The 25,661-nt window shown below is 38.8% G+C and overlaps 1 protein-coding gene across 19 annotated transcripts in view; it reads left to right on the top strand.

Moving 5' to 3' along the window:
* RAPGEF2 (Rap guanine nucleotide exchange factor 2) overlaps positions 1-25,661 on the top strand; it is a 273,052-nt gene that overhangs the window by 154,323 nt on the left and 93,068 nt on the right. For 3 of the 19 annotated variants that reach the window (XM_086346929.1, XM_086346928.1, XM_086346926.1), the window contains exon 1: positions 21,172-22,290. The exons of the other annotated variants lie outside the window; for them this stretch is intronic. In XM_086346929.1, coding sequence (XP_086203055.1) covers positions 22,231-22,290 — 60 coding nt within the window. In that variant the 5' untranslated portion in view covers positions 21,172-22,230. Of the gene's footprint in view, positions 1-21,171; positions 22,291-25,661 lie in introns of those variants that run through there. 19 annotated transcript variants of the gene reach the window in all.

Genomic DNA, 25,661 nt, shown 5'->3' with positions numbered 1-25,661 from the left:
TGGACTGTAGCCCACCAGACTCCTCTGTCTGTGAAATTCTCTAGGCAAGAATACTGGAGTGGGTTGCCATTTCCTGGGAAGCCCCTAAAAGGTGGAAGGACCCTCTTACTTTTACCTGACTGCAGGGATTGGGAAGCTGGCACATGCCTGTTTCATCATCTTTTATTCCTCTTATTTTTTTAAAGCAGAAAAAAGGAAAAAGAACAGTTCTGTCCTCTTTCTAGTTTGGAAAGAGCAGAACTTATATGGAGATAGTATACTGCTGATGGGGACTGTTGACCTGTCTGTTTGATCATGGCGTTCAGGGTTCTTCTCATGTGCGTGTTCTTACACTTAATAGAGGCTGTCTCTCTGAATGCAGCATATATTTTTGACAGTGGATGCACCCACACCGACATCTCATTGTCACGCAAGTCCATAGTTTTTGTTATTGGTGTATGAAGATATTAAGGTAATGATCTTTGAATTAGATAGATGGATAGATAGATATTACAGATTCTTTTTATTTTTTAAGATTTATTTATTTATGGTTGCGCTAGGTCTTTGTTGCTGCATGGGCTTTCTCTAGTTGCAGGGAGCAGGGGCTACTCTTTGTCGTGGTGCTTGGACTCCAGGCCCCACAGGCTTCAGTAGTTGTGGCTCATGGGCTTAGTTGCCCCACGGCATGAAGGGTCTTTCTGGACCAGGGATTGAACCCATGTCCCCTACACTGGCAGGCAGATTCTTAACCACTGGACCACCAGGGAAGCCCACAGGTTCTTAAATGCATTCTTATGTTTTATTTTATTAAAACAAATACCTATTATACAGAGATTAGACTAAAGACTAAAGAAAGCTTGTCCTGTCTACAGTGTGGAGTTTATATGTACCAACTGATGGTTCCTACCTCTGCAGCCTTCCTGGGCTGGTTGCATAACTAGATGCCCTCTACACTTTGAGGTTCTTATTGACTTCCCACCCCTACTCCTACTTAACTCCCAAAATGTGGCTTTACTTCATATTAATTTGAATTAGGATTCAAAAACAATGTAACATGAAACTTACAAAGTCTTGATCAATGAAAAATTTTTGAAATAACTAGAACCCATTGGTCATAGCTTCCAGGCTTCCCTGGTACCTCAGCTGGTAAGGAATCCTCCTGCAATGCAGGAGACCCCCGTTCGATTCCTGGGTCAGGAAGATCTGCTGGAAAAGGGATAGGCAACACACTCCAGTATTCTTGGGCTTCCTCAATGGCTCAGCTGGTTAAAGAATCTGCCTGCAATGCAGGAGACCTGGGTTCTGTCCCTGGGTTGGGAAGAGTCTCTGGAGAAGGGAGTGGAGTACCCACTCCAGTATTCTGACCTGGAGAGTTCCAGAGGCTATACAGAGTCTCCAAGAGTCGGACACGGCTGAGTGACTTGCACTCATCAGTTATAGAAAGAAGTATCTCCCACAAATTCTGTTAGTAATCCTTTTCTACAGTGGGAATATATTCTTCAAGACACTGTTTAATAATTATATATCGAATTTTTCAGTGGATTAGGCTTATTTTAAAGTTCTTAGTGCAAGTATACAAAAGTAATAACAATACTTCATAAAATTGATAAAATCTAAGTTGAATACAGTGTAATATTATAAAACATTATGGGATTAATTTTTTATTATAGTCAGTGATAAGACAGTATCTTTAACATGTAGCACCAATTGTAATAAGCCCTATAAAAATGAGTCCTATTTTTAATAAGATTATTCTTCATAATAATATAAGACAAGTCCTATTTCTTCTAATGGTTATAGAATTATTCCTAGGTTATATTTATCTTATATATCTCTGAAGTAGATTTTTTTTTAAGTGATAAGATTTAAGTTGGTTTCATCTTCAGTTAAGGACTTCTTGGTAACCGATTAATTATAAAAAAGCAGATATTGAAACATGAAAAAATTACAGTGTTTGTGTGATTGCACGTTTATTTGACTCTAGACTTTTTGACTGGAACTGTTGTTCTTGTGTTAGAAATAGACAATATTTTCCCTCATGTCATGGCTTTGCTTTGTCACTTATTCTTTAATTTCTTACTGAGGTCTTCCTACTTTAAGCCAATATATGCTACTTATCAGTAAGAACATGTGTTGTGTACCAGTGACTTGTGTATCTACTAAATTTCCTGGAATATCTAGGTCTTAGGATTTTAACTTATAATAGTCAGTTCATATCTCACTTGACAAATTTGTTCATATGATGATATACACCATTTGTTTATATCCATATAAGGAAATTATTCAAGTATAGGAAAACTTCTTAATTATTTGAGTAGTTTTATTCTGCATCTTTCATCAAGTGTGTGTTTGCTTAATTGAATCTAAAGACTTTGCTTTCAATTTAGTCATCAGTACCTCTCTGAATTACAGTAGGATGGAGTTTCAGAAAATTTGTGTGTTGTATTTCTTGTATCATACAGAGGAAAGCTCAGTCAGTATTTCCATTTATATATTTTTATTCATTTAATGAATATTTAATGACTGTTCACCTTACTTCAAGGTTGTGCCAGACTCCATGGCCATAAAGGTATACAGGACAGACAGAGTCTGCCCTCATTGACTTTACAGTCTCACACAGAATACAGATAAATCAATGGGCAGCTGAAATTGAAGGGAATTCAGATACTGTGCAGGCTCAAAAACCAGACTTCTTGAGGAATCAGGTTTGGCTTCTTGAATGGCCTTACTATCTTGGCTCAAAGGAAACTCTTCTTTCATCCCCAATAGTGCAATAAAAGTAAATGTAAAAACAGAATTGGGGAGTGAAGAGTGAAAAGAGGGGATGTGCATTGACTGTTAGAGAGGAGTGATAGATACACTCCCACACACACACAAAAAAACCCATACATTCTGGTAGATACTATTTGCTGTGTGCATGCCTTATATTTTACATTAACTTCAAAGACTTTTTTAAAGGAAAGTGTCCAGAGTACCCTTTGTTTTTCATGCTTATTTTCAGCCGGTTTACTCACCCTTCCTCACCTGGATCATGTTGCATTTTAAAACCCTGCAGAAAGCTCCCTGTGGAAAGGTCTCTGAACAATAGTGGACATAACAGCACTGTGCCGTATGCACTGCATTCCTGGCAAAATGCAGCCTCTGAAAGCTGCTGCAGTGGTCTCAGTCTCCTTACTTTGGGGGGAGCATTTCTCTTTCTTGCAGTTATAATCAGGTATTTATGTTGATTTAATTTATACAGATTGAGAAATTACCCTATCAAGTCTGTTTAGAAGTCGAAATGTAAATCAGGAGATGGTGTACAACATGAAATGATTTATCTCGCGCTATTAACAGCAGGCATTGCAGATTCATGCAAGGTGGTTGAGAATAGTGTGGAGTGTGCTGTTTACACAAGTTTCAGCTTCTGTTAGAGGATGTCTATTTTTATATATGACATCATCGCTGCTGCAGAACTCCCGTGGCCACTGGGATTTACTGTTCTTTCATTCCATTCTGAAAGAAAGCTTGTATTGATGTCATAATTGGATCCATCTTTTGGTTGCACTTGGAAATTGAAAGTAATAAGGGTGTTGTGTAGCAAGTCATGCAATATTTCAAGCAATTTATTTGTCAGAAAGATCACTGCCACTTTGTCCTGCCTCACATTGTGAACACTGGTGGCTCTCTGTGCTTGTTCATGTTGTAAATATACTTGGCTAAAATTTAACTTTGAGTTTCAACAGCAAAGGTCCTTTCGTCTTCAGCCATTTCATCTCTTATGTGATATTTTCTTTTCCTTCCTTTTTTTAATTTATTTTTTTGTCATGAGATTTTGCAGTGTTACATGCTGATTTGAAAAATGTCTTTTTTCTTTGGAAAAATGTACTGTGATATTCAGACCTATTTCCTACCAGTGCTGAATGAACCCTTCCTACCAGTACTGAATGGATTAAGTTATCCATTCTAAGTTGTCTGTTTTCACTATTTGCAATATCGGGGTACTAGAAATGTTCTCTTTTGGTTTGAATCCTGTGTTAAAACATCATTGACTTGAAATACCTTTGTGTTAGTTAGAAGGTATTGTTGACTGACCTCTGGGAGAAACTCTAGCATGTGATTCAATGTATGGGTGTTAGATTGACATTACTTGTGAAATGAAAATATTAATGATTCATATTAAAACAGTTTTTAAACACCTACTAGATTTTGTACATTTTTATGTATATAAATTTTCCTCCTTATCCTCTCAAAAAATTTGTCATTATTTATATCTCAGTAGGAAACTTTTTTCCCTTTCTTTAACAAAAACTAGGAACAAACTTACTGATTAAAAAAAAAATTACAGCTTTATTGAGTTAGAATTCATATGCCGCACAGTTCACCTATTTAGCTTTTTTTTTTCTTGTTTTATAAAAAATATGTAACACTAAATGTACCATCTTAACCATTTTTAAGTGTACAATTCAGTGGTGTTAAGAGTATCAGTAGTAACGACTGACTTGAGCATACCCAGTTAACAGATGTACCTTTCAGCCTTGGTGATTGTTTACATGTAGGCTGAAAAACAACTTTAAGATATTTTAGAAAAAAATTATTATAGAATCTATTGGGGAAGAAAGCCATACTGAACAATTGTTTGTATTAGAACAGTTTCTTATGGACTTAGTATGCAGTCAGTAGCCTTTATTTTTCCTATGTCTTCCTCTCTCTCTCTCAGGTGTAATATTGGTTGTGGTTGGATGTGAGATGGGGTTTAGAACTGCTAGCCTAGAGGAGAAATGACATGACCTCAGAGTGGGCTGGATCTGAAAAATGAATGCTAATTGCAGTAAACGGTGGGGTAATTCCGAAGGGAAAAATTTGAAGATGAGAAAGAAAGTATTTGGGCTGTCTTCACTCTTACTCAGATATCTGTGAAGATAGTGTTAATTGGTCACCTGTGGTTTTGGTACAGTCCAGAAGGCATTTAGGAGTGTCAGAAGATAGGTTTAAATCTTAAAATAAGTTGATTTGTGTACTTCTACTTTTTATCCATTTCTTTATACAGAATTTTAAACTGAATCTTCAAAAAACCTGTTTGAATTATCAGGAATTTCAGAATACTCAGAAATGTTATTAGGAAAAAGACCATGTTGCCATTTGTTAATTCTGAAATAAGCACATCCCAATTCTCTAATGCAGAGAATGCTTGGGCCTCAGTGATATTCTTGGTGATATTGATGCCCTTGACAATAATGGGCATTCTTTTTTTTTTTTTTCCAAGGATGAATTTTTACTTTATTGATGTATAGTTCATGTACAATATTACATATTACAAGTATACAGTGTAGTGATTCATAGGTTTTAAAGGTTATACTCCATTTATACTTACTACAAAATATTGTTTTTCAAATGTTAACCCATCCCTGAGTTCCTAGGGTAAAAGCCATTTGATTATTGACACATTATCCTTTCAGCATGAATTTAACTTTCTCAAATTTTGTTTAAATTTTTTGCATCTACATTCACAGTTTTTTTTTTTAATTAAACATTTTGTGTTGGAGTATAGCTAATTAGCATTGTTGTGATAGATTCAGGTGAACAACTCAGCCAAAAATATACGTGTCTCTATTCTTCCCCAATCTCCCCTCCTATCCAGCCTGAATAATGGACATTCTTAACAAGTACTTCAGTCTTTATATTGCTCCTTGGTGCAAAGTTTGCCTAACTTTTGGGACTAACTTCAGTTCCATGGGGAGAGTATGGGCAGCGAGTGTTCTGCAAGTGGGTTAAGTGTTTAGAAGTTCAGCTGAGGTAGAATCTTACTGGGTTTTGTCTTCAAGGAATGTAAGGACAGCTGACAACTGGATTAAAAAAAAAAAAGAACTAAGAGGCTGATTATTTTCTGGTTCATGTCTCAGAGCAGCAGTTGTCAAACTTCTCCATCTGAGGACTCTTTTCTTTACACTCTTAAAACTTTCTGAGGGCTCCATCAGCTTTTGTCATATGAATTATCTGTATCATTTCTTGGCATGTTAGAAATTGAAACTGAAAAACTTAAAAATATGTATTTATTGGCTAATGAAACATAATAAACCCATTTTAAGGTTTTTTTTTTTTAAAGTGAAAGATGACTATATTTTACAAAACAGAAAAAAACATAAGAAGAGTGGTGGTGTTTTATAGTTTTATGAATGTTTAATATCTGGCCTAATGGAACACATCTGGATTCTCATATCTGCTTCTGTTTTCAGTCTGTTGTGATGTTGTTCTTTGGGTTAAAGTGTATAAAGTATGGAAAGGGAGGAACGTTTTAACAGCTTCTTCAAATAATTTTACTGTTACACTCCATCAAAATTTGACAAGTGGTAGTTCCTCAAAGGTTCCATTGCCATGAGGAATATAACACCCTGTCAATAAACTTTTAAAACTTGTTGTCCTTACTGACACATGGAATAGGTCTTTCCACTTATGTGTGATTTTATAATATCATGCATTGGTCGTTAAATTTAGGTCTTCCAAATTTTGGCATGTTATACAATATTTTAAAAAATATCATGTTTATTAATAACACTACCAGTCTCATTTTAAAAGGCCTTAATTATTGGGAAACTATAAAGCTTATGGTATTGGATATGTTTTCCCAACATCTAATTTTTACTTGAAAGCTAAAATGTTATCCTTGGCAAAGTTCTATAAGCCATTTTCCTCAAGGTGACAAGCTCAGTTTGTTCACTTAGAAGAAAATATGGGCCACGTACCCAGTTTTGAGTAACCCCAGCTTGTCCATTTTGTCTTCTTTCACATAAAATTAGTTTTCATGGAAAACCAAGTGCAGGGCCCTTCTGAGAGCAGTGCCCTTAGACTGTACACCTGCGAGGCTGCCTGTCCTCGTTTCCTGTGAAATTCTTCCCCTTACCTCTTCTTCCTTCTTCCTTAATCCCCGTATAGATTCTAGGAGAAAATGGAAAGGTCCCAATCTAACTTGGGGTGGAATCAGAAGAATTTAAAAATGTTTCACATTAAATAATTGTTTTAAATATATTAATTGTAGTGGATGGTTGCCAGTAGTTCATTTTGCAGTTACTGTTTGAAAGTGAAAGTGTTAATCACTCAATTGCGTCCGACTCTTGTGATCCTATGGACTGTAGCCCGCCAGGCTCCTCGGTCTTGCCTGGATTTTCCAGGCAAGAATATTGGAGTGGGTTGCCATGCCCTCCTCCAGGGGATGTTCCTGGCCCAGTGATTGAACCCGGGTCTTCTGCATTGCAGGCAGATTCTTTACCAACTGAGCCACCAGGGAAACCCAAAACATTAAAGGTAGATGTTTTTTACTTTATTTGTTTAGCATTTCTCATTTAGAGCATTTTTCTCCTTAGGAATTTTATTTTGGGGTCTCCCCAGAAAGTTCTGTGACTCCTCTTCCCTATTAAGATAATTATGAGCCATTATGTGAAATTATAACATATTTAAAATTTTAATGCAAACATTTGTGTGGTATGAAAGTATGATATTGTAATGGTAATGTCACTAGATCACCTTTACAAAACTTGAATTTTTGGTCTTATGATAATGTTAATAAAACTAGTGTTTGGTGTCCCTAACCACCCCCATACCCTCAGAAAAAGATCATCACCAGGATCTTTTTCTGAAACTATTTCAACACCCTCCTTTGGATGATTAATACTTAATCTATTACAAATTGTTTCGGTTTGATAGTGCAAAATAAATAAACAGTACCTAGCAGTGTATTTAAAACTTCTCAAAATTTCTTACTAGTTTTCTAGAATTCTGTGTTTATCCTCTAGTTTGAGTATTTCTTCTTTTTTTTTCTTACTGGCTTCCTTTTTCTTTTTTGGTCTAAATCAGTATGCCATCTTCACTCTTTTCTACTTGTCCTGCTTATGTTAAGACACCTGTGGCTAGTTTCTTTTGTCTTCACAAGATTTTCTTCTCATGGTTGTGCTATAATTCAATGCAACTCAGTAATCATCTGCTCCGGCAAGATGTCTGAAAGGGTAGCGCTGTCTTTGGGAAGGGGCTGGAAGTTTTCCCTGCTCCTGACTTTGAGATGGTGGATTTGCCCTGGTAAGAGCTGGAGTGTCTGTCTACATGTGCCTTCCCTATAGGGTCATTGGTCACTGCATCGCTTCTTGCTTAGAGAAATTTCCCCTTTAGCTGACTGTCCCACTTTCTTCCTTATTGCATTTTTTCCTTTATTGTAAATAACATGCTTTCTAGTAGTTTGTATAATAATTTTTAAGTTTATTTTTTATTTAAGTATAGTTGAATTTACAATGTTGTGTTAATTTCTGTTATATAGCAAAGTGACTCAGATATATATATATATACACACACACACACATTCTTTTTCATATTCTTTTCCATTATGGTTTATCACAGGATATGGAATATTGTTCCCTGTGTTATACAGTAAGACCTTTTTGTTTATCCATCCTGTGTATCAGGGGTCCCCAACCCCCCAGGCCATAGATCGCTACCGGTGGCCTGTTAGGAACCCAGCTGCACAGCAGGAGGTGAGCAGCAGTTGAGCCAGTGCCACTTCACCTGTGTTTACAGCTGTTCCCCGTTGCTCACGTTACCATCTGAGCTCCGCCTTCTGTCAGATCAGCAGCAGCATTAGATTCTCATAGGATTATGAACCCTAACGTGAACTGCGCATGCGAAGGATCTAGGTTGTGTGCTCCTTATGAAAATCTAATGTCTGAGGACCTGAGGTGGAGCTGAGGTGGTGATGCTTAGCGCTGGGGAGTGGCTGCAAATACAGATGATCATTAGCAGAGAGATTTGACCTCACAGAGACAGTTATAAATCAGTTGCTTGCACTCACATCAAAACCCTATCAGTGAGTGGCAAGTGACAACTGTATAATTATTTCATTATATATTACAATCTAATAATAGTAGAAATAAAGTGCATAAGAAATGTAGTGCGCTTGAATCATTCTAAAACTGCCCTACTCACCACCCCCTGAAACCATCACCCCCCCGACCCCGCCCCATCTCCATCAGTCCATGGAAAAATTGTCTTCCATAAAAACACTCTCTGGTGCCAAGAAGATTGAGGACTGCCACTGTATATACTAGTTTGCAGCTGGTAGTCTCAAACTCCCAGTCCTTGCCTCCTCCCCCTTGGCAACCGCAAGTCTGTTCTCTATGTTTTGATTCTGTTTCTGTTTCATAGATAGATTCGTTGTGTCATATTTTAGACTCCACATAAAAGTGATACCATATGGTAATTGTCTTTCTCTGTCTGACTCACTTCACTTAGTATGATAATCTCTAGTTGCATCCATGCTGCTGCAAATGGTATTATTTCATTCTTTTTTTTTTAGCTGCATGTATAAATATTTTATTAGTTTTGGGTTTTATCTTTAAAAAGTCCAGTGGATTGAATCGTGTGTTTTAAAACTTTGGCCCAACAGGTTTTTTTGTTTGTTTTTTGCTTTACCTCCTTGAAAAAACATTACCTGTAAAATAACATGCCATCAAGAAAAGTAGGTTTTCTTATACATTTGCTCCAGGGCAGTCTTTTAGTAAGCATTTCATGTGACACACTGTACATTTTGCTTATGTCCACCACACTGTTTACTAATCAGGATGATTTCTGAGGGTCATTTCTTCTTTCTGATTTCTTTTTTCTTCTCCTATCCCAGTTTGTCTTGGAGGTCAAGTGTAGAATGAATGAGTGAATGCTACTTACTCTGTTTAGTGTTTCATGATAAGATTTATGTTTATGTGTTAATACCATGAACTGCTACTGTGTAGTGTGATCAAGAGATATAATTGTCCATAAATGTGATTCATCTGGCCAGTTGTGAGTAGTTTTAACAATTGTAGTTACCTGGTATTGATATGTACAAATAAATATTATAATTATAATATTTTTCTTTAAAAATATCTGCATGGTAGTAATTGAAAATTTCAAAGCACAACTAAAATATGAATAGGTAAAGTACTCTGTGTTTTTAGTTTTTAAGGAGAGGAAGAAAGTAGATGTGTGGTTTGGGCTTTGTTTGTTTATTCATTTAGTTATGGAAAGGAAAATTGAATATTGTTATCTTAAGCTCCCCTGGTCATATTGGGAGGCTGGCTTCTTTAAAGAATTTCTGTGGCACCTAAAATATCTTCTATATTGAGACCATCTCTTCTATATTTAATTATTTTCCAGGCAAATTAACTTGGAAGCATTTCCTGTCTGGAATATATTTAATTACATCAGACAGGCAGTCACAGTTCTATTCCTGGTCATGAAGTCCATTGATGAATTCTGCCTTCTAGAAATACTGTTATTTTCTTGTAGAGTGAAGATTATTGAACCATTATGAAAACTCATACATATTGATATTTATTTGAAAACAGATTAAAAAAATGAAAATATGTTTGTTAAAAATTAAATTTCCTGAAGAGTCAGCAGAGGCTTCAGAAGCAGATAGTATCTCGTATGCTACTGCATACCTTTTGCACCACATATATGCTGTTTAGTAGGTCCTCAGCAGTCTTGTGGTTCTGTACTGAGGTCTTTGGGTCAAATTCCCAGAATTAGCATGAGTTAACATCACTAGGAGAGACATCACAGGTCCACCTGCATTGACAGTTCTACATAAGCATATATGCCATCTGTATAACATTAATTAATGGGTTGCCCAAACCTTGAGTGCCAATGAATTTTTCGATTTTCTTGGAAGGAATAAAGTTGACCCTTATTGAATACTTATGACATACACCAGTCAGCTGGGTGTTTTTCTCCTGATTACTTACTAAGTTTTGCTTGCACTGGGTCTTCGTTGCCGTGTGCAGGCTTGCTATAGTTTGTAGAGTGGAGCTGCTTTCTAGTTGCAGTGAGCGAGCTTCTCTCTGTAGCGGCTTCTCCTGTTGTGCAGCACAGGCTCCAGGTACCCGGGCTTGCTTAGTTGCAGCATGAAAGCTCAGTTGTTGTGGTGTGCAGCTCTGGGGCATGAGGGCTTCAGTAGTTGTGACTTGAATGCTCAACACAGGCTCAGTAGTCATGGTGCACAGGCTTAGTTGCTCCAGGGCATGTGGGATCTTCCCGGACCAGGAATTGAACCCATGCCCCCTTCACTGCCCACCAGTGATAGGAGTCTATCATCTCTACCACTAGGACCGTCCATCGACTGGGTGTTTTTTCACATATTTTCTCAATCTTTCTGCAGTTTTGAACGCTTGGTGATGGTGTCTCCACTGTTAGGAGATAAGCATCCTAAGGTCAGAGGTATCGGGTAATGTGTTCAGTGTTCATGGTCACACAGATAGAGTTGAACAAAGACATAGGTCTTTTGTGTCCCTGGTACATGAAATTCCTTATTTTTTAAAATGAATTTAACATATATTGCTTTTATGTAACTTAAATTTTAAATTTGATCTAAAAGATATATCTCAAATACTTCAACCACCTTAGATGCCTACAGTTTAAGTACCTTTAAAAGAAATAGACTGGAGCATAGAACGTCCACTGTAGCTGAGGCTGAAGCTCCAATACTTTGGCCACCTGATGCGAAGAGCCAACTCATTGGAAAAGACCTTGATGCTGGGAAAGATGGAAGGCAAAAGGAGAAGGGGGCGGCAGAGGATGAGATGGTTACATAGTGTCAGTGACTCAATGGTCATGACTTTGAGCAAACTCAGGGAGATAGTGAAGGACAGAGGACCTTGGCATGCTACAGTCCATGAGGTCACAAAGAGTCAGACATGATTGAACAGCAGCAACAAGAATATCCACTGCTATAGGTGCTGGCTGATTGATCAGTTTTTTGTTGCTGTTGTTGCAATTAGATGTTTTCCCTCTTTGAACCATGCATCTCTCATTAGGAAAGCAAACCATTCCTGGCCTGCCCCCACCCCCCAACCCCGACCCCTGCTATTTAGCTGGAGAAGGCAGTGGCACCCCACTGCAGTACTCTTGCCTGGAAAATCCCTTGGACGGAGGAGCCTGGTGCGCTGCAGTCCATGGGGTCCCTAAGAGTCGGACACGACTGAGCGACTTTACTTTCACTTTTCACTGTCATGCATTGGAGAAGGAAATGGCAACCCACTCCAGTGTTCTTGCCTGGAGAATCCCAGGGACGGTGGAGCCTGGTGGGCTGCCGTCTATGGGGTCGCACAGAGTTGGGCACAACTGAAGCAACTTAGCAGCAGCAGTAGCAGCTTCATTCTAATACAGAAATGGGTTTTCACTGGCAACTAGTACCATTTCATAACAAAGGATGACTGTGTGATTAATTAGTGTATTTTAAAAGTTAGATCCACTTAAGCCAAATCTTTCTTAAAGATCTTTTGTAAAAAGTATGACTTTCTAATGAACCAAAACAGTTCTTAAACTGTCTAAAAATAATGATTCTTTTAGAGATAAAAACACTGCCACAAAATTGTGTATGAGAAAATATTGGTAGTGTTTTGGTAGTAGTTAAGACTATTGTGCCTTCTATAAAACTGATCGTCTAGTTATATACAGCTTTTAATAATTCAAATTATTGCTACCATTAAGAGAAACACCTTTTACTTACATTTTTCTAGGTTTGACAGCATTTAATTTGCAAATGAAGGGATGTTAACAAGAAAACCTTTAAACTATCGTCCAATTATCACTATAATTTTTTTTTTAAAGTAAGGACATTTTAGTATTTCCTTAACAGCTGCCAAAGTAGGAGGACAAAGATCTCAGAATAAAGGAAAGTTGCCACCAGGAAATCTTATCCCATGATAGATTCATTTTCATTCAGATGGTCTTCTCTATCTTATTACCTGTCTCTTCTTATCACCCCCATCTTGCTACCAGCTAATGTTTGGAAACTGCCATGTTAGGTAAGATAACTTTAAGAACCTAAAAGGATTTTAGGAATCTGCCAGCAAACCACTTAATACAATTTATTTTTTTTCCTATGTAATCACTGACATTCATCCTTTGCTTTTATTATATTTTTATTAATAATTACACTTAGCGCTGATATTTGTGAGATTCCATACGTAACAATGTGTCAAAATTGCACACTACTGCTTGGTACAAAGAAAGTTTTGTAAATCATACCAGTTATAGTTTATTGTAGGAAAAGCCTTATTATTCAGAAATTTTCCTCACGCTTAGCTGAAATCTGCCTCTCTATAATCTTAGTTTAGGCTTCTTGAAGGTTCTAGATATCTCTTAAAGCAGCACAAATAAATATTCATATTCCATTTTCCTGTAACTGTGCTTCAGGACACCCTGCTTTGTTCAGCCTGTCATCTAGGTTAAACATTCCTAACTTCTTGTAACTTCTCCGACACCTTAGCATCTGGATTTTCTGCTGTTCGAATGTGATAACAAGTTACTCATTATCTCTCCTGATGTCTATATGGGTTGCTGTCAGTTACATGAAGTTGTGCAACTTCATCTTCTCCTATCCTAGCTACAGCAGACCTTACTGTGTCCCTACTGTGCGCCTTATATGTCTGATAATGTAACTTGAGATTATATTACGGTTTCCAGACATTGTGGAGCTCACTTTTGCAGATAACCTTTGCTACCTCATACCCCGCCATGAATTTTTCCTCTAGCCTGATCTTCCCTATTTTATGTTAATACTTGTATGAATGACATTTGGATGGTGTACATTTTAAGCTGTTGAATTTATTTATTTATTTATTATTTTTTTTAATTTAATTTAATTTTTTTTAATTTTACTTTTAAACTTTACATAATTGTATTAGTTTTGCCAAATATCAAAATGAATCTGCCACAGGTATACATGTGTTCCCCATCCTGAACCCTCTTCCCTCCTCCCTCCCCATACCATCCCTCTGGGTCGTCCCAGTGCACTAGCCCCAAGCATCCAGTATCGTGCATCGAACCTGGACTGGCATCTCGTTTCACACATGATATTTTACATGTTTCAATGCCATTCTCCCAAATCTTCCCACCCTCTCCCTCTCCCGTAGAGTCCATAAGACTGTTCTATACATCAGTGTCTCTTTTGCTGTCTCGTACACAGGGTTATTGTTACCATCTTTCTAAATTCTATATATATGCATTAGTATACTGTATTGGTGTTTTTCCTTCTGGCTTACTTCACTCTGTATAATAGGCTCCAGTTTCATCCACCTCATTAGAACTGATTCAAATGAATTCTTTTTAATGGCTGAGTAATACTCCATTGTGTATATGTACCACAGCTTTCTTATCCATTCATCTGCTGATGGATGTCTAGGTTGTTTCCATGTCCTGGCTATTATAAACAGTGCTGCGATGAACATTGGGGTACACGTGTCTCTTTCCCTTCTGGTTTCCTCAGTGTGTATGCCCAGCAGTGGGATTGCTGGATCATAAGGCAGTTCTATTTCCAGTTTTTTAAGGAATCTCTACACTTAGACTTGCTGGTTTTCATCTACTCTTTTCACCTGTCAAGTTAATTAAAACACGTAATTTTGTCATTTAGCAAGTTGGACATATTTTTTGGTTGCACAACTATCCTGTGTCTATTTCCTCATTATACAGCTGGTGTAATAGTGGGTTGCCCCTAAAGTTCATTCGTTCGAGGAATACATTGTTCAATACAGTTCTTAGTGAAAATGGAAAATGTGTCTTTTATTTTTTACTTAAAACTGAACACACTTTTTGTTGTTTTCAGTCACTAAGTTGTGTCCAACTCTTTGCGACCCCATGAACAGCATGAATGAACTTCTCGGTGAATCCAATAACATTTCACAGGTTACTTTTGAAAAAGTTTAAGTGGAATCATGCACTCATTCTTCACTTAAACAATTACTATGTGTTAAGTAGTAGAGATAAAACATAATTTATCATTAACATATCAGACAAATAAAATGTGTATGGTCCCTGGCTTCAACTAATTTACATTCCAGTTTGTGGTCAGTATTTCTCCTTTTGTTGAATAGAAATAGATAATTAGCAATATATTGTGCTCATGCAAACATACTAATCATAATGGAATAGGTTACATGCCAAATTACTAGTAAAGACAACAATTGCCATTTATATTTGGAGTAGTGTTGCTCTATGAAATACTGCAGTCAGGAGCCCACTTTGAGGCCTTGTCCTTAGAAAAAGCAGTGAAATGATTACAGTTACAAGGGTTCTGCCTTTGAACTTGAGCAATTTGAGATGAAGTTTGGTCTTTTCTTTAAACAGGTTCTAGAGAGTGAGGTAAGCTTTATGAAATCAGCTGTTGAAGTCTGTTCATTTTTCAAATAAGTGCATTTTGAAAAGCTCCATTCTGTGTGTTGGAATTTCTTACTTGCTTACAGACTTCTGTATTTTTTCGTTTGTCTCTATGTCTCCATTTCATGCCATTTTTTTTCGGCCATGCTGTGCAGCTTGCAGCATCTTGGTTCCCGGACCAGGGATTGAACCCCTGCCGTGGCAGTGAAAGTGCTGAGTCCTAAACGCCTGAAGTTTATATATCTAGAAAGTATATCTGGCTTGAGCATATGTCTTTTTTGAACTCATAATTAGACTCTTTCTGATAATAAGTGCTAAGTCAAGTAATGGTTCCAAGTATTTTCTAAAGCCTGCATTAAACCAAACTCAGATATTTACTCAGCAGTTATTACGTTAGGCATAGTGTCGATATCTCTCATTTTATTTCATAAATTATTTTAAACAAAGAACCTAAAGTTCCTTTTTATTGGTCAAAGTAGAAGAAATAAAAAATTGTAGCCCAGATTTCCTCTGTGGGAAGGATGTATGTGTGGGACCTGTCTGAAGTTTGCCCAAAGGTGGACTAGATTATGTGAAATCAACATTTCTTTCTTTTTTTTCAAGAAAGAAATCATAGTACTAATGGGATATATTGGGTTTAGGAAAAGAGAAGTGAAACTTTGACCATACCTAGCACGGTTTTGCATTGGCTTGGTGCTTCTGGATTTGGTGTGGTCGTATAGAAAATAGCATTTTAAAATGGCATTTCTTTGATGAACAATAAAACATTAGGATTTATGTTTATAAAATTTTATGTTTCCAATATTGAAGAATAAATTCTTCCTTCCTTTCCAACAGATTTTCTCCAACCTCTGTAGTTTTTCCTCTGAGGAAGGGAGAAGAGAGGAAAAGAAAAATGGCCATAGGATAGTGGATAAGTAAAATAAATGATATTAGAAACGTAGTTTCTATTTTATCTTCTTCCAAACTACTAACTGTGTAATCTTATACACTTTATTTTTCTGTGAAAGATGAATACATTATTTTTTTGTTTCCCTTGGGTTTTGACCAAGCTTAATTAAATGTTTGTAAAGCACTTGGAGATCTATGGATAGCACTGTAGATATTATAAATAAATAAACACATATTAATCCTAAATGTGGTTAATGATTACTGAGAAGAGCAGACCATTTTTCTCAACTTCATAGTAGTTAAAAGGGAATACTGTAGGTAGAAAAAAGTATAAGTGAATATGATGGTTTTACATTAGCATGGAGATTTACATTAAGTGATTTCTTGATGTGTATGTAATCTCTGTCTTTCGGGTCATTGTTACTGATGTGGCTCAGTGGTAAAGAATCTGCCTGCCAGTACAAGAGACACAGGAGACATGGGTTCATGGGTTCAGTCCTGGGTCAGGAAGAGCCCCTGGAGAAGGAAATGGCAACCCACTCCAGTATTCTTGCCTAGAAAATTCTATGGACAGAGGAGCTTGGCAGGCTACAGTTCATGGAGTCGCAAAGAGTCGAACGTGACTAAGCATGCACGCACACAGACGTTCTCAACACAGGCAGAAAGTTGTTACGTGGTCCTTTTTCAGTAGCTGAATCTATTGAGTGCTATTTGCTAAACCTTGATGGTTAAGAAATAGGGTAAGTATAAGTAAATTCAGCCTAAGTGTGATTTTTTTCTTATTTGTGTAAAATCTGTAATACTGGGTTCTCTTAAATCTTCATATTTTCTGTTTGGCATATCATAACCTGGTGTAATTAAATTTCTGTGTACAAGGTAGTATGGATAGTAGAATTTCAGTACTGCCATCATGTGTTTTTTAAAATGTGGAGGTTGTAGGCGTGGAGCCAGCTTGGGAGAGAAATCACAGCAGTCTTAGCACAAAAAAGCATCCAGTGCCTGAGGCCGTGTGATTCTGACTTCATCTACCAGGGTCCCCGATGAGCTTAGTTTCCTCTTTAAGAGAAGTGACAGGTTTTTCCACCAAGACAAGCAATGTGAAACTTTCTTCCTAAGGTCGGCGGCCACCAGCATGGCGGTCATTTGACTTAATCTTGGAGAGGGGCTTCTGTCCTCTGAACCTGTGGGACATGGGCTAGATGGTGAGCGTCGTGTGACTTGATCATTTAGTTCTTGAGTTGCCATTGACTTTCTGTGTGTGTGTGTGTGTGTGTGTCTGTGTGTGTCTGTGTGTGTCTGTGTGTGTCTGTGTGTGTGTGTGTAGTGGTGGTGGTGGTGGTTTTAGTAGTAAAATACACATAATGTTTAAATTGATCATTTTAACCATTTTAAGTGTACAGTTCAGTTGTGTTAAGTACATTCACCTTGTTATGCAACCATAATCGTCCATTTCTAGAATGTTTTCCTCTTACCAAACTGAAACTCTGTACCCATTGAACATAACTCCTCATTTCTCCCTTCTCCCAGCCCCTCCCAACAACCATTCTCCTTTGTGTCTATGAAGTTGATTATTCTGGGTGCTTCGTATAAGTGGAATCATACAGTGTCTTTATGTGAGTAAATGATTTGCTTAGCGTAGTATCTTCAAGGTTTATCCTTGCTGTAGCTTGTGAAGAATCTTGGTCTTTTTAAGACTGAATATCCCATCATATGTATAAATTATACCATGCTTTATATATACATTCATTCATAGGTGGGTACTTGGTTTGCTACTAGCTTTTACTTTTTTTCTTTCAAGGTTTTATTTTTTTAGAGCAGTTTTAGGTTTACAGAAAAATTGAGAAAAAGGTACAGAGATTTCACAGATATCTCTTCCTCCATGGATCATAGTCTTACTCACCAAAATGGTACATCCTTTTTTAAAACCTAGGATGAGCCTACCATATTCATGCAAAGTCCTTAGCTTACCTTAGGGTTCAATCCTGATGTTGTGCAGATGGGTTAGGACAAATGTATAGTGAGACATGTGTCCATCATGTTAATATCATACAGAGTATTTTCTCTGTCCTAAAAGTCTCCTCTCTGTCCTAAAAGTCTTCTGTCCACCACCTCTTCATTCTAGCTGCAGCCCGTCACTCCCGCCTGCAACCCCTGATCTTTTACTGTCTCTGTAGTTTTGCCTTTTCCAGAATGTCATATAGTTGGAATCATACAACTATGAGATTGGCTACTTTCACTTGGTAATACTCACTTAATGTTTCTCTTTGTCATTTCATGGCTTCGTAGCTGGTTGCTTTTTCATGTTGAATAATATTTTACTACCTTGACATACTACCGTCTATTTATACATTTATCTACTAAAGGACATCTTGGTGTGGCTTCCAAGTTTTGGCACTTATGAATAAAATAGCTTAAATACCTGTGTGCAGGTTTCCATGTGGACATATGTCTTCCACTGCTTTGGTGCACATCAAGGGGTGGGTTGCTGGATCGTCAGATAGAAGCACGTTTAGTTTTGTTAGACACCACACTGCCTTCCAAAGTGGCGTACCATTTTGCCTTCCTGTCGACAGTGATTCAGAGTTGCTGCTGCTCCGTCTCCTCACCAGAGGAGGTGCTGTTATCAGTGCTCTGGATTTTGCCCATCCTAATAGGTGTGTAGCAGTATCTCATGGTTGTTTTGATTTGCATTTCCCTGATGATATGAGATGTGGATCATCTTTTCATGTCCTTATTGCCATGTGTACATCTTCTTGATGAGGTTTCTATTAAGGTCTTTGGCCCATTTTTAAATCAAATTTTATGTTATTGTTGAGTTTTAAGAGTCCTTTGCACATTTTGGACAAGTCCTTTATCAGATGTCTTTTGCAAATATTTTTTCCCAGTCTGTGGCTTGTCTTCTAGTTCTCTTAATATTGTCTTTTAAAGAGCCAAAGTTTTTAATTTTAGGGAAGTCCAGCTTATTTATTATTTCTTTCATGGATCGTGTCTTTGGTGTTGTGGCTAAAAAGGCAGTAGTGTACTCAGGGTCATTTCTTCCTGTCTTGTAGGAGTTTTATAGTTTTGCATTTTGCATTTAGGTCTGTGTTCCATTTTGAGTTAATTTTTGTAGACAGTGTAAGGCCTGTTTCTAGATTATTATTATTATTTTGCGTGTGGATGTCTGTTTGTTCCAGCACCATTTGTTGAAGAGACTATCTTTGGTCTATTGCATTGCCTTTTCTCCTTTGTCAGATATCAGCACTGACTACTTTTAAGTAGTTTATCTGTCTGTTATAGAAAGATATTTGGTATTTTGATAGAGACTGGTTTACAGGATCAAATATGATCTTGTCAGTGTCCATTCCTAGTCACTGAGGATTTCATTCATTCAAAAACCATGTAGCATGCTGTACACTGCAATACCAGGGGCACAGAGGCAAGCATGATGCCAGTCCTCATAGACAAGGGCGTGTAGCAGGGTAAGCACATACTAACTGCTCAAATAATTAAGTGTAAGGTCACAGCATGGCAGAGAAGGGATCCACAATATGGTGGTAAACTTGAGGGCGTTTCACCAGGGTGTTGGGAGGGGTGGAGTAGGAGTCAGTCTGGATAGAGAGGTCAAGGCAGAGGAAATAGGGTGCAAAAAGGTCCTCTTCCTCTTCAAGGAAGCAGTGGGAAGCCATGGGTTTTCTTGATGTGGAAAAGGGGGCTTAGTGGATTCAGGTGAAATGACCAGCTTTTAGTCTTTAAAATATCTCAGATGTCATTTGTTAAACTGGTTGAGTGGATGAAGTTAGAACTGAACCCAGAGAGTTTCCTAAGGAGACTTCTGTGGTTTTCCAGGCAACAAAATCATGACTGTAGTGTGATGATAGTGATGGAGAGGAAAGAAATCTGAGTTTTAGAGAGAACATCATTACTGGGGTATCGTGGTGGATTGGATGTGGAGAGGGTGTTGAGGGTGACTTGCCAATGTCTCAGTCATGTCTCAGGACCGTGGCGGTCCTCTGTTGAGAGGGCAGTGGGATGACGGATGATGGAACCAAAGCAGGTGATTCCTCAAGAGGTCAGGTTGTTAAGTGGGGAAGCCATCAGACAGTAGTAGCCTGGTAACCTCAGGAGAATGCAGGATCTCGGCAGGATTTCTAGGTTTGGTTTTGCTTTTGAGATGGGAAGGACCTGACTGGTTCAAAAGTCAGTGTGGAGAACCTCTAGTGGTGAGAGAGAGGTTGAGTATATGTGGGAGAGAAGGGGTAATGGATAATATAAGAAGTCTGTGAACAGGGCATGTCTGGGGGAGGGGGATCCAAAATAGAGATGTGGGGGGCCCGGCTGCCTTCACGTGTGAGGGGAGGAAAGAAGATAAGCGCTGTGGGTGTGGCTTAGGTAGGGAGAGAGGGAAACGGGAGTCAGCAGGCGCCAGCAGCTCCAAAGTCTAGATGTTCCGTATTTATTTTCTGTTATGTCCTCCATTTATGGGTAGAGATGACTGTGAGAAATGGACCAGGGCTTCCAGATTAAGATGTCCACCATAATACTCTCTTTTCACATAACCTACTTACCTGGGTGGAGTTCAGAGTCTGTGGCAGAATAATACAACCTTATTAAATATTAACTTTCTGCCTCTAAGTTTTTTTGTTTTTTTGTTTTTAATCCTGAGCAGGTTTATTTTGATATTATTTGCAAGGTGCTATATGTGTGTGTGTGTGTGTGTGTGTGCACGCATATGTATGGGTGTTTGTGAAAAATCACATCTTCTAAATTTGTACAGAGCTTGCATTTTGTGAATTTTTGGTGGTTTCCTATAGCACAGCGATATTTGAGGGTGGGGAAAGTGGTCACATCCGTTCTTGTTTCTTCACCTTGGTGAAAAAAATCATATTTTAGTTCAAAGCTGTTCAAGTAAGTCCTTGCTCTGCCTTCCCACCCTGTCTTCAGTGATATTATTTGGAGTCAGCAATCAATGGATTCCACCCCTCTGAGACTTGCTTAACCTACAGCTGCTGATACCACACAGGCAAGAGCACGTTACTTTATCTGAATTGTCCATCGCTACCTTAATGAGTGAAATGGTTAAGGAGAGGAGGGGGCGAGCCTTAAGGAACGTGTGTACCATTTGAGCTGAATATTTCAGTGTATATAGGGGAGGGAGGGCGAGAGAGAAATCCACTTACATCACTAGAACTGCATTGACTGTGAGCCTTGCAGGTTAAGAGACAGACTCCAGTGTCTTGCTTTCTGCAGGAAGCAGCAATGCCGCCTGTTTCCTAAGAGGAATTTTTTATTTAGAAAAGGAAGCTTTCTCTCTACCCAGGAAATGGCTTTCCTTGTGCGTTGCTATGCCAACTGCCTGCAGCCATGGTCCTCCAAAGTAAGCACAATAATGTAATTATATTGGTGTATTGCATTCAGACTCCTGCTTCTGAGACTGTGTGTGTGTGTGCATGTGCCGTGTTTCTGTTAGTGACTCTTTTGCTGGCAGTCCTGGTTGTGTTGAGTGTGAGGGACAGACATCATTAGATCAAATGTCCATCAGTGTCATGCCGCTCAGATTAATTGTGCAAACTTGGTTAGCGGAGTGGGACAGAGATCACTGGTCACTGCTCCGTCAGCATCACTGGCAGCCAGGGAGGAGGTCCCGATTCACACGCTCTGCCCTGGTTCTTTCTTTCTTCCTCTTTCTTCTTTTTTCCATGGTCGGAGGGGTCCGTACGTGTGATTGCAAATGAGACAAGAGTATTAACAATGCTTGGCTGAATGCTGGAGACTGGTTCCTCCACCACCCTAATATCATTCTGTAGGAAGCCTTTTGGAGGAGAGTCTGTGTGCAGTCAGCCATTTTAGCTTTTTTTTTTTTTCTTTCCTCCTTTTCTTTTGCCTCTTGTTCTTCAGTCTCAGAAATGATCTTGCTCTCAGGGAAGACTGAAAGCTGGATAAGGTTTCCTGGGTCTCGCCATAGCTTGAGATGGTTAGAGTTTCTGTGTTATAAAAATGGAGACCAGCAGGGTCGGGCAGATCCCTTTTCTGGTCCGCAAGTGTGAGGGTTTTCAGCTCACCGGTAGTGAGACTTGAGGCTGCAGCTGACTCTCCTCCTCCTCCTTTTTTTTTTTTTCTTCTTGCTTTCTGTTTTTTCTTTTAATTCATTGCTGTCAAGGGTGACTTGCCGTCCATGAGAGACTGTTACATGATGTGTAAATTCAGCCCAGCATATGTTTCTTCATTATGAAACCACTAGCAATCCCAGCTAACCATGGAGTTATGGGCCAGCAGGAGAAACATTCAGTAAGTACCTCAAATGCTGCTTGTGCTTCCATCGCACGTCATAGAGAACGGCTTTAAAATGGGGATGATCACTGCTTCTCTTCGAGGGGGGGCAGGGTTTTTAGAGGGTATGACATTCTGCTTGGAGGAGGGAGGGTAAGTTACAGCTGGCTTGTTCTTCCAATTTTATTGTGATTAACAAAATTTTTTTTAAAGCCAAGACCAGTAGTCCACTTAAAGCAAGATCACGAACATTGGTAGATATTGGACGGCTGCTTTTTATAATCAGAAATTAAAGCTTGATAATTCAGCTTTAACTTAATACTTGAATAGTTTCTTAAAAATATTTGCATAGTTGAATTTCATGAGAGATCACTAAAAGGTTATTGGGAACAGGCATCTGTAGTACGGAATTCACATGTAGGCTTGGGGGAGGGAGGAGAGCTTTGGCTATTGATTTGGTAATAAAATGATCAGTGAGACTCATCTGACTTCTTAATGTGTATTAACAGGTGATGAGAACACAGGGTTCTTTTTAATGCCACGAGTGTTGCTTCTTTATAATTGATCCCATGAGTCAGCCGTGCATTTGTCATGCTGAAATCCCACAGGCAGCTACTGCTGTTTGCGAGAAACACTTTTCTCTGGTTAATCCCAAGTCCCAGCCTCCTGCTCCAGGAATGCAAGTTCTCACTTTGCTGCCTTCGTATCACCATGTTGGAAGTTTGCTGCCATCACAGTGATTCATATGTGTGTAAATATGTATATTTAACTGTCCCGAATGAAAATGCATATATTTAGGCAGCTTATATAGTCATTAGTCTAAATATTTTTAAAACATCTATTCTTATATCCTGGCATCTGGTGAGTATTCTACTAGAGTATAGGAATTATCTTTTATGTATACTAAAATGGTTGAGATGTTAAACTTCAAAAATGGAGATAAATCACTGAGGCTTTAAAAATGTATAGACAGAAGGCCATGAATTAGAATATTTAGATGCCTGGATTTGTTTGTCTAATTTGGTTTTGTTCACCATCATGAACAACATTATTAACTAAATCTGAGAGGCTTTCTGGGATCCTGCGAGTGCAGTCCCAGGGTGGGAGCCACGGATGTTCCTGGGCTGTGGCCGTGTTGGAGGCGTGTTATGATGCAGGGCTCGGAGCCCAGCCCCGTCATAATGAGATCCTTGTGGTACCTCGCTAATTAAATCTCTTCGGATCAGATCCAAAAAAAGACCAGCCTTATACTTAATTTCACTAATAAGAAATGTTGTTATAGAGAAGTTCCACTCTGGTTAGATTTTATTAACAGGGCCTCTGACGTGAAGCTGCTCTGCACTCGGGAGTTTTCCAGGGACCAGTAAGCACGTTCCTTAAACAGCACTTGAGGAACCTTAGAAGCAAAGTTCAAATCACAGGCTCCTTGTTTACCTTTTTCATGGGTCCTTTCTCAGAATGGAGAGACGGGGTTACTGAAACTAATAATAATATAATTATTTTTTATTTTATTTTATTTTGTCTGTGCTGGGTCTTCACTGAGGCGCGTGGTCTTCTGTAGCGGAGGCACTCAGACTCTCTAGTTGGCTTGTGGGCTTAGTTGTTGCACAGCATATGGCATCTTAGTTCCCTGACCAGGGATTGAACCCACCTTCCCTGCAATGGAAGGCAGATTCTTTACCCACTGAACCATCAGGGAAGTCGCAATAATAATATGATTTTAATTAGCAGAGAAAATTGTTAAACTATTTACTGGTGGGGAAGGAAAAAGTTATGACTACATTTGTGAATATGGTATTACCTGTTCAACCACTCAAACAGTGCATAGAGGCCTGTTCCCAAAAGCATATTTATTTCCTAACAAGTGCTTTATGTTTTACTAAATTCCAGGGTAATGCTTTGATAAAAGTAGCCCTAGCCATAAGATTTCTGCGAGTCAAGTGCTGTCTAGAAAACATGTCAGGGGTGTCTCCCATGACACTTCTGTGACAGATTGAAGTCCTGGAGTTCTCTGTCCAGAGCAGCCTCTGGGGCGTGGTTGTCAGGGTCTTGCTACCTGGTCCTCGTTGATGAGGCCTTTGGTTATCTAGGCTCTGCTGGCTAATGAGCGGACTTTTAAGATTTGAATGTTTGCAGGAGTTGAAACAGGAGAATCTTTTAAGATTTTAATTTTGTGCAGGAGTTGAACAGGGGAATAACTTTCCGGCTCTCACATAGTAGGTGACTCAGTAAACAGTGGTTGAGCAAACGTGAGTGGGACGCCCCTCTTTGCCCTGTGAGGTTTTATGAGGTTTCACGAGGATAATGTCAGAGCTAATTTTAAGTGAGTAAAAACTTAGTAATGTCAAAAGTAACTTCCATTTTTTGCCTCTTCAAAAAGTTTGTGGCTGTTAAGTGGCTTTGTTTCTTTGACTTAGAAGGGAGTAAGATGCTGAAAGGCAACACCATTACACTGGGGGCTTTTTTGCTGCAGCTGTGGCTGAGCCCAAGGGGTGAACTCAGTTTCTGTACCTTGTAAGAATCTTTAGGATCTTAGGGGCTTTTTATTCTTGCTCCGTCACACTCTGTGTGTCATCTCAGCTGCTGGCACTTAATAGGCGCACATTAAACATTGTCAGATTTTTCATGTGCATGAGTTTGGAACTAAACCCTTTACACTAGTGTATTCGTATGTGTTGTCACCTCTTCTCACTGGTCCTCTCCACCTGGCCAGGCGTGAAGACTGAGGTGAACACCTGGGCGTCACCAAGACCTCGCCTACATCTGGGCTCTCTTCTCACCACCTCATGTTCACTCTCCAGGGGAGCCTTGTGATCTGAGGAATTTTGACAATAAGAGATTATTAGCATTTTAAATGTGTGATAAAACTGCATTTCCAATAGACTACTATGGGACACTAGGGGTACAGACTGTTAATAGATGTTATATGAGAAAAGCTTCACAGGCTTAGTAAGTTGGGGGACATGTGAGGGGTTGTTACTATGTTTATGAGCTGTTCTGCCTTCCACCCTCCTTTTCACCCACTTTGGATGAACTAGCGGGAAGAGGGTTCCTTAAGTGTGCTTTTGAAAGTTATGCCCTATAGAGTGACTTGGAAACTTTGTACCTTTTTTTAAATGAGTCAGTTAAAATAAGTCAACTTGATACTACTGAACTGATCATCTGTTTTCCAGTTGCACTTCTTGGTAGAATTATTGATATGGGTAGTGCTCTGTTGGAGAAGACGATGGCACCCCACTCTAGTACTCTTGCCTGGAAAATCCCATGGACGGAGGAGCCTGGTGGGCTGCAGTACATGGGGTCGCAAAGAGTCAGACATGACTTCACTTTCACTTTTCACTTTCATGCATTGGAGAAGGAAATGGCAACCCACTCCAGTGTTCTTGCCT

The sequence above is a fragment of the Bos grunniens genome, chromosome 17, assembly GCF_055505025.1.
Source record: "Bos grunniens cultivar Pamir isolate PY7600 chromosome 17, Bosgru_T2T1.0, whole genome shotgun sequence".
Lineage (NCBI taxonomy): Eukaryota > Metazoa > Chordata > Mammalia > Artiodactyla > Bovidae > Bos > Bos grunniens.
The sequence above is the reverse complement of the archived record's forward strand: the minus strand, read 5'-3'. Positions and strand labels throughout refer to the sequence as shown.